The sequence below is a fragment of the Tinamus guttatus genome, unplaced genomic scaffold (genome assembly GCF_059628265.1).
Source record: "Tinamus guttatus ecotype Peru unplaced genomic scaffold, ASM5962826v1 Tinamus_guttatus_pri_ptg000052l, whole genome shotgun sequence".
Classification (NCBI taxonomy): domain Eukaryota; kingdom Metazoa; phylum Chordata; class Aves; order Tinamiformes; family Tinamidae; genus Tinamus; species Tinamus guttatus.
This window is the reverse complement of record NW_028288586.1, coordinates 1,756,180-1,775,971: the sequence shown is the minus strand read 5'-3', so window position 1 is coordinate 1,775,971 and position 19,792 is coordinate 1,756,180. Positions and strand designations below refer to the sequence as shown.

At 40.2% G+C, this 19,792-nt stretch overlaps 1 protein-coding gene across 2 annotated transcripts in view; it reads left to right on the top strand.

Moving 5' to 3' along the window:
* Positions 1–19,792, top strand: part of STIM2 (stromal interaction molecule 2) — a 58,953-nt gene that overhangs the window by 25,399 nt on the left and 13,762 nt on the right. For both annotated transcript variants that reach the window (XM_088539930.1, XM_088539931.1), the window contains exons 2-3: positions 4,377–4,507; positions 16,080–16,194. In XM_088539930.1, coding sequence (XP_088396056.1) covers positions 4,460–4,507; positions 16,080–16,194 — 163 coding nt within the window. In that variant the 5' untranslated portion in view covers positions 4,377–4,459. The remainder of the gene's footprint in view (positions 1–4,376; positions 4,508–16,079; positions 16,195–19,792) is intronic.

The window sequence follows — 19,792 nt, the reverse complement described above, 5'->3', positions numbered from 1 at the left end:
TGCAGCAGAGCTGGGTTTACAGTGCTGTGCTATCAGTCACTAAGCTCTATGTGTGTGTATGCAGGAACAAGCATTTCAGATACCAGGTTGAACAGTCAAGAGTTTCATCTTTCAGTCCCTTCTGATGCTACTACACCAGCTTGTAAACACAATTCCAGAAATGATCTGAATTTTTAATGTGAACTAGCAGAAAAGATTTCACATATATAGATATGTGAAAATTAAGAAGTAGAAAAAAAGTAACGTTGTTACCTCTTCATTTCTATTGCATTTTCCTTTTCGGGAAGCAAGTGACTTCAGGTATTTTGATTAGAAAATAAATGTATTCTGCCTTCTCTTTTTTGTCAAAAATTTGTTGCTTTAATGTTTCCAGTGGAAAGATGTGCTGCAATGATGAGAGTGAAAAATAAATGTCACAAATGACATTGTCAAGTTGACTGTTACATCCTGCTCAGCCTACTTGCCATATGGAGGAGTTTAATTATTATGAGTGGGAGTGATTTGCTTTGAGAGCTTTTAATTGAAAGATTAGACGAGGCTTGGAATGAGGAGGTCTCTCCAAGCATTTTAAGATTTTAATGACACCTTCATATGTAAGGATTTCGGGTAAAGGCAAAGGCTATATTTTTATTTCTTCTATTGTGAATGGTTGTTTTGAACATCTGGTGAAATTTCTGAAAACACCTGCTTTTCTTGAGCAATTTTGATAATCCCTGTTGTACCTGACTGTCAGATTTGTACTCATCTGTCTTTAAAAATCATGCTTCTCTTGCAGCTCCTTCTTTTGAGGCATTTTGCCTTGAAGTATCATTTTGAATTGAAGAAACTATAATGTATTAAGGTACCAAGTCAAACTAAAGCAAAGAAAGAAATGTGAGGTGTAAAGAAATAGAAACCGTGGTTTCCTGAAGATGCAGGGAGCTGGTGGCTGGTGCTGTGACCACCTGCTCTGCCTCTGGCACATGCAGAGAAATCCTGCTTATCTATCATTGTGGCTTGCTGAAACGTAGCTGTTTTAAAGTGAGGAAAGCTGTGTTAAGGACTACCCACTTGCGAACAGCTCTTTCTTCTGAGACCTGCCTCTATCCCAGATGGCTCCTGAGGAAGCTAGGAATGGTAAAACTAACACAACGTGGTACGCGCTACTGCCGAACTCGTCAAGGAGAGGAAGTCACGGAAACACTGTTGGCTTCCATGGGGCCACCATCTGCTGCAATAAAAAGTGCTCTTCCTTCTCTCTGAGCATTGAACATCCGCACGGAGCAAAGATCACGTGTAGTAGCCATTCTCCCAAACAGCTCCTAACAGCGCAGTGGCTTTTTCCATGAACGGATTGGGGAATTAAAGGCATGATGCCACTGATCCCAGGTATCCCCTGTGGTCTCAAATCATGGATCATTTTGTGTGTCCCTGTATTCCTAAAAGGACTCGTTGAGTCTCTGGGAATACAGTAGGTGCTTTGAGCCGGGATGCCGGCTGGAAGCGCCTGGCTGGAGTCCCCGCTGGAGGCTGCCGCACGGTGCTGGCGGCTGAGCTCCCGGCCCGCGTGCGGAGCCGGTGCCAGCCGCAGGACTGCGCTCCTGTGCGTGGGCTCGCCGTCCGTCCCTTCCACGAATCCTTCCTGCTTACAGCAGAGCTCAGGGAAAAGTGAATGTAGGCCAGATGAAAGACTGGCTAGAGATCACATGCCCTTTTGCTTTGGAGCTGTATGTATTCCTTAAAATAATTTCCAGAGCCTTGTCAGTGTGAACTCTTGAAGATGTTGGTATAATTAATTTTCTTTACTAGTTTGTGCCAACACTGTCACTTGAGAAATTTAACTCTTCTTGCATACTTAGGATGGGGGGTGGTGAGGAGCTGTAGCCACATAGTTCAGGAGAATTTTCAGCAAACTTTTCTTGTAGCCTTGCCATAGTTTTAGCTTTTTGTTGTTGTTAATGAAGCCAGAGGGAGCTGATTCCAGTGTTCAAACGTTTGTTTCCTCTTACCTGTAGAAATAATGTTCTCTATATTACTGCTTAGATAACTACAATTGATTCGTTACGCAGCTGTGTCCTACGAGGAGGGTCCCTAAGGGCTGCCTTGTGCCTCGGGGCTGGTAGTGACCACTGCGCTTCCCCACTGCCTCAGAGCTGGGGGGCAGTTGATGAGCAACTCGGGGCAGGAGGAAGGATCTTTTCAAGAGCCCCTGCCAAGTATGCCGTGCCATAAATATGATGCTTAATCCTGCAGTGACAAATTCCCTTCTTATCATGACCATAAGTTCTAAAATTTCCTCCCTTCGGTGTGGCGCTGAAGCCGACCGCGTGTAGCGTGACACGTGGCACGGTTGTGCGCTGCCCGTGCGCCTCCATGTGCTTCCAGTTAACAGAGTTTTGTGCTCTTGTTTATGCAGGTAATTCCTCAGAACTGTGTGCCGAAGGATCAGATTAAGTTGTCAGGCTCACGCCATAAACTTCCTGATTTTATCTCTAATTTTTCATGTGACCATAGTTTTGGACTAAAGGTATACCTGACAACACATCAGGCTAGGACAGCTAATATTTGCTCTTAGTGCACAATAGAAGTGTTTGAGTCCCAGACCCTCTGCAGGATGTGTTCAAAGTGAAATATCAAGTAGTTTTCTAATATGTTATTCTACCTTAGGTGCTTGCCGTATCTTAGAGTCTTCTCTTACCTTTCATCTTGACTAACCGGGTGCTTGAGAAGTTCCTGATAATTCTTCATCTATTATTATTATATTTTTGCTTTGCAGCTGAGGCAAAAATCTGCAGAGCAGCAGACCATTAAAATTTCATCAGCTGTTTTTTTGGATTGCTGGAACTTCAGAAGTACTCTCTTCTTCCTCCCACTGCCTCAAGAATGAGTGTTTTTTTGAGACTGTTCGTTGAAGAGGGGGATGATGAGCCTTGTCAATATGGGAGTGCTATGTCATTTTATTGTATGAAAATAAGCTTGGAGATCAATCTGGGTTCTCTTTAGAGTCGGTTCATTTTATTGCGGTCTGTGATCCTACTCCAAATTTCTCAGTCTCAAGAAGAGCAGTTGGAACCTTCTCCTCTTTGAGAGGTGTCAGGCAGTGCTGTCACCAGGGCACAGGGCATTTGAAGCACAGGCAGCCTGTTTACTTCTTTCTGTCAAGAAGAGTCATTAGCTCTTTAAAGTGCCTTCATGTTTAAGTAATCAAAGACGACATGGTTAGGATGAGTGTACTGATTAAGAAATTTGTGAGCCTCAATGCTGAGAAATAATCTGAGAAAATATTTTAAAAATGAAAAACTGGGCTTTCTTGCATAACAGGAGAAATGTTTTGAGTGATCACTTGAAAAACAGTGAATGTTATTCTTCATAGAAGAAAATCTCAGAACTAAGTACAGGTTAAACAGTAGGTGTGTTTGAGGTACCAGTTTTTGTTCTGATTATTGAGCTTTGTTATAACTTAAACATAATATAGCTCTAATCTTGCAGTACAAAGTTGTTCTAATACATGATAATACTTAAGTAGCACCTTAGTCTGGTTTGCTCGTGGCTATTGTACTGAAAATTATAATTTTTCTTTTGGCGTTGCTTGCCTTTGTCTTAAATGGCAGGAATGCTTTTTGGAGGAGTAGGAGGAAGGTAGCTGAACTTTGAGCTGATTCATTACTTCTGCATGTCCTACTTAATCTGTAGCTCTGTAGCTTTATTACCAAGCTTTTTTGTTGTTGTTTTTTGTTTGTTTGTTTGTTTGTTTTTCTCTAGAATCTCTTTTTCTAATTCCACAATTTTTAAAGAAATACAGAAACGCAGAATCATACCAACTCAGTTGGTTTGGAAACAGTAACATCTATTTTTGTGCCAGCCCTTGCACAATTCGTATGTAGTTTCACATCCTTTTTATTACATATGAGCTTAATTTCTATAGTAACCTGGAAGCCTAATCCTTTGATAGACTAACAAAAGCAAAAAATACTTGCATGTTGCTTCAATTTGCATTTCTGTTGCTATGATCAAAGCAGAGTGTATCTAATTGTATTTTGTGTGGGAATAGCCAATGTGTTAGTACGCTGGTAATTACAGTGGAAATTCACTACTTCAAGCTGAACTTTCAAAAAATATTTTCTGCATCCTTCTCCTTCCACACCTCTTGTTTAGTGTTGTTGGATGCATTAGAATTAATAAAATGGGTGTTTCACAGACCTTGCTATTAAGTAACTATCTTTAATCATGGGTTAAAAATCATGTGTCTTAGAATTTTGGAGCAATTGCTACATACGTTGTGGAAGAGAAAGAAGAAAAATGTGATGGCCTCACGTAAGGGGAACCAAAGCCTTCAGCTGCGCGCAGAGTTGGGCAACAGTAACTGAGACTTGTGCTTTGACTTTTCCCCTCTCCAGATCCGTGCAGCTCTCTGAGCCCCCCGTGCTTTACGGAGGAGGACCGCTTCAGCCTGGAAGCGCTCCGCACCATCCACAAGCAGATGGATGACGACAAGGACGGCGGCATTGAAGTAGATGAAAGTGATGAGGTAGGAGCGCCAAGCTCCAGCGGCGCGGGCCTGCGCGCTCTGTCCTCTCTTACGGAATCTTTTTATTCCTGAGCTTCCGCTGTGGTTGCTCCGTGTATGCTATTTCCACAGCCAAATGTTGAAGGTCCAGTTTCTAGAATTGTCAAAAAATGGATATTATTCTAGCATAAAGAAAATTCTTTATATATAAGCTGCTGTTTTTTTGTGATTACATGTAAAAGGGAAATGGTTTGACTTTCAGTGAGGTAATTAAGAACTGATATGGTCTTCTGACTGGTGTTTTCTTTACTTAAAAGCTTTTCTTGCTTAAGGCATCACTGGGTTTTCCTTTTTGTCTGGTCTGTTCCAGCCACTTTGTGGCCCACAACTCTGCCTCTTACAGGAAGCAGTCCAGAAAGGTTTCAGTTTTTTTGTTTTTCTTCAAGTTTTATGGGCAAATGTGATAAGCACCTCCTGCTTTAGGCTAAGGGAGTCCTATTGGCTTAAAAGCCGCTCAGGCCTGTGTGAAGCTTTTAGCAATTGTGCTTTTAGTGTTTGTGCTTGCTTGGGATTAGCATGTAGGCTCCTGGCAGCCCAGGCAAAGGAGTTGCCGCTATTCTTGTTCAGGTTTGCCCTCTGATTCTCAAAAGATGAGCTATGAAGAAATATTCGCACAATTCCAGTGTTGCTGCTTTGGCTTTCTGGCAGCTGTCAGGTGCTGGCTGGAGAAAGGAAGGGGGGAGCGAGGTTGTCCCTCTCCTAAAGGTGAGGGTGTTCATAAGCCTGGTCCCACTGAAGGTGTATTGGAGAAGAATCAAGCCCTGGTGTCTCTTCACATTGTAACATCTCAGGGAGGTTAAATGGTTCTCTCAGAATGAGCTAAGCTGTGAATTATCACTGTCGGGTTCACTGTGATACTTCGTAAACTTTCTTCTGTGATGACCAAATTGGGCACCACTGCTCTTCTGGTGCCTGGCAGAATTGATTTTTTTTTTTTTTTTTTCTCCTTCCCTGAAGGAACTGAGTGCAGTGGAGAGAATGATCTGGAATATCCTTATTTTTGAGGAATCATTTGCTTAGTATCTTAGAGGAGGGCACTGTGGTGAACTAGTTCAGGCAGTGGAAAAAGCCTAACTCTAATTTCACAGGATATATGTGAAAGTTAGCTAGTAATCTCAGTGCTTGTTTATCTACTGCCAGCATTTGGGACTGACACTTTTCAGATCTTTCCAATCTACAAACCAAAATATTAGTGACAGCAATAAGCCTTCCGGACAGTTCCCATAATTGTGTAATTAGTTATGCATGAAAGTTGAGAAAAATAAAGAAAATACTGCAAAATAAAGAAAATACTGAAATATTGTACAGGGAAACTTTTTGTAAGCATTGAAAAGTACTGTCCTTGTTTGCAGTAAATTTTTTCATCTTTATCTCTGAGCTTTAGTTTCATCCTTTTCCAGAGGAATGTCCAGATAAGTGCAGGCAACATAAGCTAATCTTAAACCTGTTAGAATGATGGAGATTAGAGCAGTCATGAGGGCTTGATGTCATTATGGCAGAATACTGAGCAGGGGAAGCAAGTGAAACTGTATAGTCAGAGTACTCTGCTGAGTGTAGAACAGGGAGACTGAAATACAACCCTTTTTATTCCACTTCATTTTTAATTATTGAAGAAATAGTTAATAAAAATGTTTTTTTTTCCCTCCCCTGTAGTTTCCATGCAGATCAGTGATGCTTGAGTGTTTGTGTAGACAAATTTTCTTCTAGAAAAATTTTCTTCTTGAAAATCCAAATTACCAAAATTAAAATTAGAATTGCAACTTAGTTGCATCTTGAACTAGTAATCTCTGTTCCTGTTCATAACTTTCCGGTTAGATCTTTCTAGTGTTTTTTTTTTTTGTTCTTAAAAATCTGATACTTGAAAAATGTGATTATCAATTTATCTGATATGCATATCTGATTAATTTCTTTAGCCCAGGATATATGTTAAATATATACTAATATGGACTAGTTTAAAAAACATTATTTTACTTAACAGCAGAGCAATGGATTTCCTGCTCTTTCATGCTGCATGTTTTTTGCTTGCAGTAAGACTCCTGGAAGGACAGCAAGAGTGTATTGATTAAGTATTAATCAGCTCAAAAATGGTGTGTGTTGACAGTGAGGATGGAAAGCTTTCTAATTTTTGAGTGAGGTAAGGTAACTAGGTTTTAGGCTGTTCAACTATTTGAATTTGCTAATCTAGTTGAGAAGTACAGCCAGCAATTCGAGGTATTTCATTTGCCTACTCTCTGTTCTTTATATAATGCTTCTAATATTCCCTTTCCCACTGTAGTTTGTTTTCATCTGTAAAACTGTCATATGGAATCATTTGGTAGAAAATATATCCATTTTCAAGTAATGACTATATTGCTTAAAGCTAAACTGGATTTTTTTTTTCTGAATTTGCTAAAATGTACTTTTTTTAGTACTACTTCCTAGAAAATACTTTGGGGGGGAAAAAAAAAGAACTTTTGTCTTAGTAGTCATGTGTTTTGAAATGTTTGTATTTGGTATTCATATAACTTTCTAAAATGTACCTAAAACAATGCACTTCAAAGCAGAAAGTAGAATTTAAAGATTTATTTCGGTAATTTACTTGTGCTCTGGGGTAGTTTATGATTTATTGTGCAGCAATTATTTTTTGAGGTAGGATATTGCATTATGAAAAGCACAGAGCACTAGAGCAGCGGAGAAAACGGAAGGATGTGTGTGTGGGGGGGAAACTTATCATTGGGGCAGGCCGAGGTGCATTTCCTCATCAACCAGACGTGCTGCTGTTACTGTTTCACTGCTAACGTACAGAAGGCTGCAATTGTTTAAACTGGTTTGAAGTTGTAGGCTGGGAAGGGGGTAGCTGAAAGGCAGAATGTTGTTGGCTGAGGCTCTGGTGAGGTGCTGTGGGAGGCTCCCTGCACCAGGAAGCATCTGTTACCCTGAGCGTGCGTGGGTTTCCTAATGCTGAGGCAGGCCGTGTTCAGTATTTACATAGGCTTGGTTGTTTCCAGAGGAGCTTTGCATGTAGATCCTCCATCCAAGCAATAGAATAGGCTGATGATTTTAAATAGTAATATCTCACTGTGCATATTACTTGTCTCAGAAACTAGAGGTGTGAATTTACAGCTTTGCCTGGAATTTTACAAGATCACTTACTATGTTAGGCAGATATATTTGTTGTGTTTTTACCAGTTGACTTGCAGAATTACTAAAATTGAGGGACAAAAAAGGCTTTGCGGAGAAGTGTACGTTAGTGAAAGCATGACATGATTGCAGCATAAACTTCTAGCAGCCTGGTGAAAAAAGGCAGCTTGAAGCTCAGAAGGGTAACACGTAAGTGCATGACCAAAAAAAAAAACATTGTTGGGAGCCAAGAGTCGAGAAGAAACTAACTTTAGTGGTCTAAGCAACAGGAGGAGAACAGTCTAAAGCAAGGAAAAGCAGCTAGCCATGTTCTGGTGAGGAAAGATATTTATTATTTTGACTATAATAGTTTGACAGCTTTTCAGACACTGGATGTTTAACAGGTCTGGATTTTTCTTTAACTGCAAGAAACCACTCAGGGTGGATGGGTGCTGTGAAGCCGTTTTTATGATGACTCCGGGTTGTATTTCCATCTGAAACACAAATGAGCAGAGAGGTGGCACAGATGGAGTGTCATGAGAGAGTACGCTGCATTTCCAAGGAAAACGAAGGGGTGGAGGCTAAAAAAGTCAGAGGAAGGAAAATAGAGAAGGTACTTCAGTCATGAGTAAACAAAGCATTAAAAACATCTAGAGCTGTAATGAGTCCAGAATTGGTGCTAATTTGTAATTAAAACTTTCATAATAAAGAAGCGGTTCATGCTCTCATTACTTTATTATATGATTAACTTGCTAGTGATATCTTTGATAGCTTGGGCTTCCTTTTTTTTTTTTTTTTTTTTAGCAATGAAAATGTTCCGTGTGTGTGCGCATCACAATCTGTATTACGAGCTCATTATTTGAAATATTTTGAATTAGTGTCGCTATTTTGGCAGGATCTGGAGAAATAAATTTTGACATATAACTTCCAAAGCTGATATTTTTCTTTCCTGAATTATGACAGAAATAGGACCTCCTGTTCCATTTGCATGAAAATGACCTAGTAAAAATGTTGTGCATATTTTTGTTCTTCAGTTCCATGAGTAACAGATGTAAAATTCAAAGGGACATGAATTACTAGATTGGACTAGAGACCTGGTCCTTTTGGTATCCTGGTCTGCACAGTGCTAAGCACCAACTGTCTCATAAAATTGCCAGCAATTCTATGGCAGGAAAACTTAACATTGGCTTTTCAAACTTGTTAACTTGACATAACTCTGCATGGCTTTGCTTTTTGGAATAGCCTTTTTTGGTTCTGGAGTGCAGGCAAACTTATATGCAGATTTTTTTCCCTTTTTGCTTTTTACATCATGGAGTGGCTAATGATTTAACGAAATATATTTAGAAGAGGGGGAAATGTCTACTCTGTAATGTTACAAAATCACAGATGTGTGGAACTAGAGTAACGCACATTGAGAGACATCTAGGACTTGTCCTTTTGGCAATGAGGAGTCCAAGGAGCGATCACCTCCCTAGGCAGTTGAAGGAATCCAACCAAATGTTGCAGTGTGGGGGTTTATTTATTTTTAACTTAAAGCTCGTACCACATAGTTTGAGAGCTCCATCTCCCCTTTTTACAGTGTGTAGTGTATATTGGGCTGCTGTGAAATTTCAGGAGCCCATAAGAATTTTTAGCATTTCGGCTGACAGGGCTTCTGCTGTAAGGCGAGCTTCTTCTTTTCTTGTCTGGGAATATGTATTCCCAACAAGATGCTACATGTCCTTAGGGGTCACTTTAGGTTTTTTTTTTTTTTTTTTTAATGTTGTTTATATAATAAATAGTCTTAGATTGATGTTTGTGTTCCTGTAAACTGAATTATGCTTTAGAGCCAGCCCGCCGAGTAAAACGCTGTGCAGCAAAGCAGCGCTGAGAAGCGCCCGGCTGGGTTGCCCAGTCCCGTCATCGTTCCTGAGCCTGTTCTACATGGCTCTGTGCAAGAACGTCCCATAAGGAACACGTGGTCTTTCAAACAAATCTTTGAGCTTCCTAACCCAATGTAACAAGTCTCTTTTCCCCAAAGACCCCAAACTTAATTCAGATGCCATAATTCTCAGTAATCATCTTCATTTATGTTTCAGCTGTAGCTCTGTTTTTGGCAGGGTTGAATATTGGAAGGTGTCATATTGAAAAGCAATGTTTTTTTCTCCTTTTACTTTTGCTAGGGTATAGTATATTTCAGTAACTTTAGACTATGATTTTTCTGTCGATGGCTTTAACAGAAGAGTTGCTTGCATTGAATTTTACTCTTCAGCTGCTAAATTGTTTACCCCAGGTTGTTTAAAAAGGCAGTGTCTTTTGGCACCCTGAAGTTCTGTAGCAACTCTGAGCAGTGGCCCCAGAACATGAGGGCGCCCTCAGCCGAGGGCCGTGTCCGTGCACAGAGCTGCCGGAACCGCGTTCCGCAGGCTCCGGGGCCGGAGCAGCCTCGGGCCTCGGGGCGCGCGCGGGGAGGCTGCCCCGTGCCTGGCGCTGGGTCCTGCCGCTCGCAGGGCCTCTCGCCTCCCCGCCTGCCCTGCAAGGGATCGTCAAGTTACTGCGCAACACAATAGCTGTGGATTTGGTCTGTGCTGCAGTTATAAACCTTTAATAGACCTTGTGAGCTCTCCAGGATATACCCCATTCCAGTTGCACAGCTAGACACTGTGGCTTTCTAGTGAATTTTTCTGTTATGTTTTTATGTTTACTATGTAGCATTCTTAGAAACTGTCCCCATGATGCTAAGATTGAGAACCTGCCTCAGACACAGTGGGTCGCTAATGAAAAAACACGACATTATAACCTACTAGGTATGACTAATCTGACAGCAGTGGATGGGGGCTGTTAAAGTCTCTCAATGGCAACTTAGGAAGAGGAAAATTTTAACTTTTTTCTGTGTTTTATTTTTGAAGAAACAGACCTGAAAGAAATAATCCTGTTTAAGGAATTGCTGTTCCAGAAAGATGGTATTCCTTAGCCAGGAAAGGTTACTAATTGCTCTTAGAATAAACTTGTCAGTTAAAAGGTCTATTTTAAGTTTGCAAAACTGAAAATCAAACATACAAACCCTCACTCAGAAGAAAGTATAAACATGGAGTATGAGTACTTCCTTCTGCAATTAATGAGCGGGGTTAATTTTACTTTTCCACTGAGGCTTGCAAAAGTATGTAGTTACTTGTTTGCCTTTCCCTGGCAAGGAGCAAGGATCTCTGGAAACTTCCATGTTTCTACTGCTCGGCTTCTTTCTGATTTGTTACGTGTGCCTTTAGCTCGCAAGTGTTTCCTCCATGTCAATGGCCTGTTGGATTTCAGTCTTTTCCTGTTTTTGAAGGGTGCCTTTTTTGTGGTCTTCAATTTAGTTTTCATTGCATTTACTGGATTTTTGTGAATATTGTGATACCGAGGACTTTCTGAAGAAGCTTGTGACTTCTATGTGACTCCTTTATTCCCTTGCCCAGCTTTGCAGTGGCATTTGCTTTGGGGAGGACGGTTCTGCCTCACACACTCCTGTGTCCTGGGCTTTGCACTGAGAACCGAGCGAGTAGTACAGCAGTTGGGATGTAATTTTGGGGATCAAAACTCAGTTTTGTGGTGTGTGTGTTATTACTTTTTTTGTACCTGGTTTGGTAGTTGATTGCTGTTCATCGTTTCACATCGTCTTTATGTAGCCGATCTGCCTTACTGGTTTCAACTTTGTAGTCTTAAAAGGCTGCTCCCTCTTGAGCAATTATGTTGGCTAAGATAATCCTTAGATGCTTTCTCTCAGAATTTGTTCTTACCTCCTTATTTAGAGTTATTTTTCTAACCTCTTCTATGTATGCTTAATGACCAGGGCAACGGAGGAGAGATTAGCTGCCATGGCAAGGAACAACAAAAAAAAAATCTTTTTGCTTTATCAGAATTTATCAGAGCGTGTGTTTGTTTTTTCATCTTTCTTCAATTTAGGGCATAATTCGTTTTAAGAGACCTTCCATATTAGGCCAACTTTGGAAGAAAAAATACTAAGCAAGTAATGCTTGTTGATCGTACTTACATTCATTAGGTGCATTCCTTTCTTTGAAAAGGGACAATCTCATTGTTTTTTTTATAACTACACACTTTAAATTTGCTGTTGTCAGTCCGGCGTTACAGGACATAGAGAAATTGTTGATTTTTTTCTCAGGAAATGGGAGTAATTACATTGGATCAAATAGAAGAGGGGCTTTTTATCTTGGAGACATCTTATGTAAATGCATAGTCACTCTTTGAGGAGTAAGTCTTTTTTTTTTTTTTCCTCAATGCAGACAAGTCGGGATTCTGTTCTGTGAGCATTAGTTTGCCCTTCAAAAAGAGAAAAAGAATAAAGAAATGCAAATACTTTAAACAGTCTCACAGTGTAAACCAGATCTTATACACTGTTGTCCTGTCCTCCCAGCAAATCATTTTGTGCGTTACTTAGGCTTGTTTTCTGTATGTGTGGTGACATTTGAAATCAAGCTTTGCAGATTTGCTTCTCTGAAGTGGTGAGCAGAGCCTGTGTTCCTGGCACAGCTGTGAGAACATCAGTTTATGTGTTAGCTCTTGCTCCCTCTCGTGGCTTTGCAGCAGAACAACGTGAAACGTTGCAACTTGAGCTCAAACTTTTTTTGTGCTGTTCGTCTAGGTACTCAAATAAGTTAAATTCAGAACACATTCTTCTAGCACCTTATGCTGCTGTGGGATGAGATGTAACATCTTGAAGGCTTTTGACTTTTCTGCCTTGGCGTCTTTCTCTTCTTTATTTCTATCCCAGTATGTAGGATTTTACATAGTTCTAAACAGCAGTGCATGTTTTCCTTGATAGCACCTGTACCTGTTCAAATATTCTTGTCCTAAGATTGTTCATACCCTTTGCTGTCAGTTAGCAGCAAAGAAAAAAAGCCGATTTGTTTCTTAGGAGCAAAACTGATCTGAAGGACATCTTTAACTAAGAAGATGCAACATGTGTCTGAATCCCCTTTAGCCACAACATATGTGCTGTTTTGTTCATCTTTAGAAAAAGCTTTAGTCTAGGACACCTGATTTTAAGACCATTAAATGACCATACCGGCCATCTGGAGTGTCCAGGGTCAGTGCATTACCATCCAGCAAGTCGAAGAATGAGTGTTAAATGTGCCTTAACCCTCTTATGGACAGAGACAGCCTTTAGAGGAGAAGTTCACAATGTAATTGTCTCCGTAGTACTTATTTATTTATTTATTTATTTATTTATTGCAAGTTCCCAAATGAACATGTTGGGGATAGTAAGTACATAAAGACTGGAGAGGAAAGGTAGGTCAAGCAGCATCAGTTTTTTTTCCCGTTGCTTTGACTGTGAGGTTGTACTTGATCTAGACAGGTTTAGAGATGGTAGCTGAAAGAGATGACCTTTTGTCCTCTTACTAGTTAGTGCCTTTTCTTCAGTTTAGTCTTTTCTAATTTGCGAGGGGGAAAAATGAGATAGCTGACTTCTCTGTGCATGGTAGTTGTGAGAATTGCCCACCTTGGACTGGTTGTGCCAATTTGGGTTCACATTTGGACTGTGGAACATGCAGCAGAGAACATGGGGCAGGTATTTCTGTATGTATGTACAGACATGTGTACAGTGACAGGAATCAGTCCTTTGTCTGTGGTGTCCCATTTCATAGTTGGGCCATGGTGCTTAGAAATTTGCCTCAGCCCCAAGACAAGCTTCTGTCTTGAGCTGTTCTCATGTATTTTGTAAATATGATTTTGACTGTAAATACGATTTTTGTTTTTCAAAATACTAAAGTAGTCTGGGCAGTAGCTGAATCCACCCCTCTCAAATCCAGCATCCTCTTATGTAGTTAGGATTTTGACACCAAAAAAATGAAAGAATTAAGAGGTCATAAGGAAAAATGTGTCCTTGTACAGTCCTTGTCCTTGTAGAAGAATTTGGGTTGGAAGGAACCTTCATCAGCTCTAACCTTCTCTTCAGAGAAGGTCCGACTCATCAAAATCAAATCATGAATGTGGCCAGAAAATTTGCCTTTTGTCTTTATTTAAAATAGTACTAAGGGGTGCATAGGTATTTTGAGACTCTTTTATAGTGCTCAAGGAGCAAAGAATCTGTAAGCTGAGAGCATTCAAGCAGGTTGCTGACTAGGTGCAGTATGAATTATGAAATGCAAGATGAATATCAAAGATCTAACTAGTTTTGACTATTTTAATATGCAAAATAAAACCAATTCTAGTCTTAATTTGGTAAGGAAATTAAAATGCCATCCTAACCTGTTAGTTCATAGTAGCAGAAACAAAGGATGACATGAATTATGAAGGGGACCGTGTGATCTGATCCGAGTTGTTAATGGACATCTTGAAAACCTACCATATCAGCAAGAAGAAATATTGATAATTTACTTGCAGACCATCTAGGTAAATGGAAGTAGTTTGCTGTTCGTGCATCACTAGATTTTCTGCTTCTATTTAAATTGAGAAATTAATTCCAAATGATCCTTATGCGCACGCTGCCTTTCCCAGCTTGTGCTGCCATTGATCTGCAGTTTTGTGGCTCATCACTTCAAATGTGGGGAACACTGAAATTCCCCTGGCTCATTTTAAATTCTTCTTCAACATCTGTAATTTTAAACTTGAATTTGTTTCATCTCACCTGCTGTGGCTGGCAGTATGGGGAACGGTGCTAATGGCCTCTCTTTATTCCGCAAACCTGACTACTGGGCAATATTCTCTTTTACTAATTTTTTCCATTGCCTTTTTTCTATTACTTAAGTAATTTCCAGCTATACTTGTGGCCATGTAATACTGTGATACTTCAGAAGTAAGCAGTAACAACCTGGTTTGGGATACATGCTTATATGAATGATATGATATGATGTAAAGTAAGGTCAGTTTTATGAGTTGTCCTGTAAGTGTGTGCAGCAAAACTGACCTTCCTGTTTGGAGCAGTGGGCATCCAGCGCTCGCAGAGAAAAGGCTGCGAAATTTTCTTCTTGATCAGAACAGTGACTTAACTAATCTGTTGTTTCTACTGCTGTTTGACTGAAATTATTGAAAATTAGGTCATGTTGCAGATCCTAATATGCTGGAAGGGACAGGCTTGTATTCTACCAAAGAGTCTGTGTTTGAACTTTGTCTCCCATGTACCCCTAAACTGGGACTGTTTAGCCTGGAGATGAGCAAGGTGCACACTGTATGCGTGTGTTTATATACGCAGACATGCACACATGTGTACATGCACGTGTGTGTGTGTATATATATTTCTAGCAATGCTTATTAAAGGAAGATCTATTGCAAGCATTCTAGACCTTTGGGATATTCATTGTGATAAAAAGAAGGGGAGAAAAGTAGATGAGAGAGGATGACAGGGACTGATTTAGAGTATAGTAACTGTAGCAATAGTGCAATTTAACTTGCACCCGTCCACCAGCAATCCAGCCCAGGAACTAAGGGCAACTGGCAACTGCTGACTGTTCAGTGTTCCTCAACTTATGGGACTCCTTGGGTGTTTGTGGCAGCCATTTTTCCTGACAGTGCCTCTAGCTAAGATGATATCCTCTAAGGATTTTGCATTTTTGTGGCTTTTTTGCTCATATGTATTGGGAGAAACCACTTGCTCGTGACTTGTTTGATAGGGGTACAACATAAGTATATATGACATGATTGCAAGATCTCTGTTTTTGTCACATGGTTTGCAAACATGCAAAGCTTGGTATTTCGGATGAGACTTTTTGTGAGCTACTGTGAATGAGATAGCTTGGTGTAATGCTTCTGTGCTTTGAATGCAGCTGTTCAGGTCTTTTCTGATGAGGAAAAAAATAGGTCTAAGATAACTACACTTTTTAATTTGATGAAGTAGAACTCAATTTTTTTTACTTAATTAAAAAGTTTTAAATGTAGCTGACCTTTATCCCGTCATAAGCAATGTAGCTGGAATAGCAGGATTCGGAAGGGACGGGGATAGAGTCGTAGAATGCTTAAGATTGGAAGGACATTTAGAGGTCACCTAGTCCAACCCCCCTGCAGGGTCACCTAGAGCACGTGGCACAGGACTGCATCCAAGCGGGTTTTGAAGATCTCCAGAGAAGGAGACTCCACAAGCTCTTGCACTGTGGATGTCTTCAAATCTTATGTGGGCTTGACATCAAGTAGATGATCGATTTATATCTTTAGAGCATAGAAGTGTGCAGTATGACTTGGTGCATTCATGATAAATCACTGTAAATCTAAGTGACTTAGTGTTGTCAAATTTGTAGTGCTAACAACAAGCTTCAGTTTTCCTGGGATCTAATTGCAAAATCATTTCCTGAAAGACTACTTAATTTCCTTTTTGAGCCTCTGAAGTGGTTGACTTGCTTGAATCGTGTGCCGTTTGTACGGAGAGGAGTAATAGCAGTTCTCTTCTGCCTGATTCACCTGCAGCCTGTGTTTAGAAATTGATTGCTCTATTGGAATTTAATATGATGTTTTTCCTTTCCTTCAGTTTTTAAGGGAAGATATGCAATATAAGGATGCCTCTAATAAACACAGTCATCTACACAGAGAAGATAAACACATCACCATTGAGGATCTGTGGAAACGCTGGAAAACCTCTGAAGGTAGGTAAAAAGGAGTTACTAGAAAGAATGGCTATTTAAAAAACATAATTTAGCAATCTTCATCAACTGAGTTACACTATGTCTCTTTTCAAGCATCTTCAAAAAACTATATTAGTTTTTATAAACTGTGGTTTATAGGATAATAGGTAAACACAAATGAAAGCTCAGTTCAGCTGGTGTTAATTTCCTCTTAATGTGCTGGATAAATTGAGATAGGTGGCATAGGCACCAGTGTGAGGTTGTAATTTATGAAAGTGATTGTTGCAAGTATTGAATTGCTGGTAAGTGTTTATTAATGTAAGTAAGCCTTAAGGTCTGCTCTCAGGCTCTTTTTCTTAAAATATATGTCACTAACTAAAAAATCCAATGTACTTTTGTTTTTATCCAGATGCTTTTGGCCTATCAAGAACTAAAATTCTTAAGTCTATAATGTTTTGGAAAACCTTTTTTTTCTTGGTGATAGTGGACAGTGGAATAATCCTTGCCCACCCTCCCATTTGAGTCAAAATAACTAACCAGGCTCCCTGCCCATGTTTTTTTCCCCCACTTGCCCCCATTCAGCTGTTTTCATGGTGAACACAAGTCTAAAAGTTAGTATCAGTTGAGCAACTCAAAATAGCAACCAATGAGGAATAAAACTAGGAACATGTCATGGATCCAGCTAATACAGGAAGTCACCTAAATGCAGTATGAGATACTGTACTGATTAAGTTGAATTAAAAATGTTTTCTGGGTATTATATGTGCTATATGTCTAGATTTTTATCAGTAATTTTTTGGGCCAATCTCTTCAAATTTTATATATGCATTTATTAAAGAAGATTCTGCAGAATTAATGTATTGTAACTAAATTAAAGCTGCAGCAGAAGAGAATTGCAAAGCAAATTATCTGACTACAGGTGTTGGTCCAACTGTTAGGAGCTTATGGGTAACTCTTTTAAAACCCAGCTTTTAGTAGTAGCAGAAGTATCTGTATGATGTATGCAGCTATCACAAATCTCTTGAATATAGTGAACAGCAGGAGTTGGGCTTAGGAGTTTGAGATCTGTCACTGCAGGAGTGTCACATTTTACTGTATCTGCTTATGGTGACTTTGCTCTGAATCCTGCTGAGGAAACTGAAGTAGCACCAGTGGGAAGCCCTTAGTAGACTCCCGATCAATATTGTCAGTGGTCTGTGGTGTCTGTGGAATCTACTACACCTTAACTGATGCTGAGCAGAATTGCTCTTTCCATAAAAATTTCTGAACTGCGCCTGTTAATATGGAATCTCAATATTTTACTTAAAATATCAGTCTTAAAACATGGATAAGGTTTGAGGGAAGAAGTAAAGGACACAGTTTATGGAAAAGCAAGTATGCTGTTGCTGCTCATCTCTTGGGATTAAGAAAAGTAGAGGTTATATTTAACTAGTAGCTTGGGAAGGGGATGAACTGACTATTTAAGTTTTGGGTCTTTTAAGTGTGGGTTTTTTTGTTTCCTTGTGGGATTTTTGGAATCCTTAAGGAATATTCTGTGCTGTTGCAAATTATAGAAATTCGAACTGAAGGCTGCTGTAGTTTCTGCATGCGAAGAAAGAATCAAGTCAAAGCTTAAATCAGTCATATCTAGCTTAATGTTGCTGTGTTGCAATGTACTTTGAGTCCTTTAGTACAGAGCAACTGTTACTTAATTTACTTCTTCCTTATGTTTTTGTGTGACTTTAATTTTATAATCTGATGCCATAGAGAGGGAGCTTTAGAGACACGACAAAGAACTAGCAAGTGTTAGAAGCACAAGAGGAAACTGCTTTCTAGAAGATCTTCTGGTGTGTGCTTGTTTTATGATGTTTGTCTTGACTGTCTCCTGTTCTTCCTTAACTAAACAGGATTTATGTGTGTACCTGAGTCTTTAAACAATTCAAGCCTAGCATTTTGTGGGCTACATTGGAAGATCCAGCTTGGATATTTTTTTTTTTCTACAGGGGCCTTAAGGCAGTGGTAGTTGTGAAGGCAGCCAAGGTGGTAGATGACTGTTTGCTGTGTATGTCTGAATTTCAGTCTTCATCCAGTTCCTTTGCAAAGGAATTCCGTTTCTCAGGGGTGTCTGCCACCTTCCCCCTCACAAAGAGGGGGCTAAACCTTCATGAATTTGGGTGCTATCAGAAGAGGAGAGTCTTTGCTCACCTGTCTTAGTAAAATGGGTAAGATGCTGCCGTTCGGGGGAATGTGGCATTGTCCCTCGAACTTGCTTTTTGCGATAATACAAAACAGTAGTAGCAGCCCTGGGATTCCCAGATGCTTCATTATTTCATTACTGGCAGACTAATGAGTCATCCTCAAGCTAATTTTTCAGCTTGCGGAAAGCCGTTCTCAGCCGATGGGGCTGCTTGGTCTGTAATGCAGAGGGTGCTCTGTAAGCTGTTCTCTGTAACAGCTGCTCCCTTGCTGTGTCTTTTTTTTCTCTTAGCTCTTCTTCTTTCAAGTCTATCATGTTGATATTTGTGATCACTGGTTTTAGCCTGAGGTAAGACTGTGCAACAAGTATTCTTGCAGCAGCTGGAAGGAATAAATGGCACCCCATAAAGAGGTTACGGTTGCACTGGACGTTCTTACAGTTGGCCAGCTCGGGTTTTCAGTAGCCGGGCTGTGGAAGTGCAAGCGAGGCAGTGCTGAGGATGCTGTTGCACAACCCTCCATCCCGGTCCAGCTGGGACTGATACAGTACTGCAGGCTGCCTGTCCTGTGCGAGAGGAAGTAAGAGGTAGCTGTAATGTCAAACCTTTGAAAAGTTTGTCTGCTTTTAGCTGCAGACTTCAGCAGTTTAGCTGCTTCTGTCTCCTTTGCTTTTAAATACTGTTTAAAAGTCTGCTGGTGACAGCTTATTTCATACTGATGTTGCTGTTGAAAGTCCTGCTAAAATAAAACTAGCCCTTGAATCCTCCTATATGTTTAATACAGAACAATCTGAAGTTGGTGACTTTGTGTTTTCTGCCTTGCCTGGTTCGCATGTTCTCAACTTTAAACTTAGTATATGGTTATTATTCATTCCTTGTCATGAAATACATGAATGAAGTGACAGGTAGTCCCACCTTCTGATCAGTGATGAGTAGAGGTTGGCAGGGAGCAACTTTTGTACTGGATTGGTTTGAAGCTGCTTTTGCCTCCTTCACTTGCAGGCATGTTATTGCAGCTGACAAAGCAAATAAGAAGAGAGCACTTAATACAAGGCCAAGTGCTGCAGTGGGGAGTAAACACTGTGGCTTCTGCACCTGCCTGCCTGGGACATGCTGCGGACATCCTTGCTCTCATGCTGTCTGAAATAGGTGTGAGGGAAGAATTTTATGAGTAATCCTTTTGCTGTATGCCTTTAACACGCAGGAGTCATCAACTGCTACTGCAGAATCTGAAGGACTATTTTTTGGGTGCTTAAAATAAGGAAAAAATGTATTACCTCAGCTAATTAATAGGAGCTGTCACATTCTAATTGGCAATGCAGAACAAGCTGAATTTCAGCAGGCTCCGTTGACCTTCAGCGCGGCCAGCAGAGATCACTTCTCCTGTATCACATTTCAGTCGGCCACGACTGCTTCTGCTGAATAAGAAGGCCTGTTTACTTCTC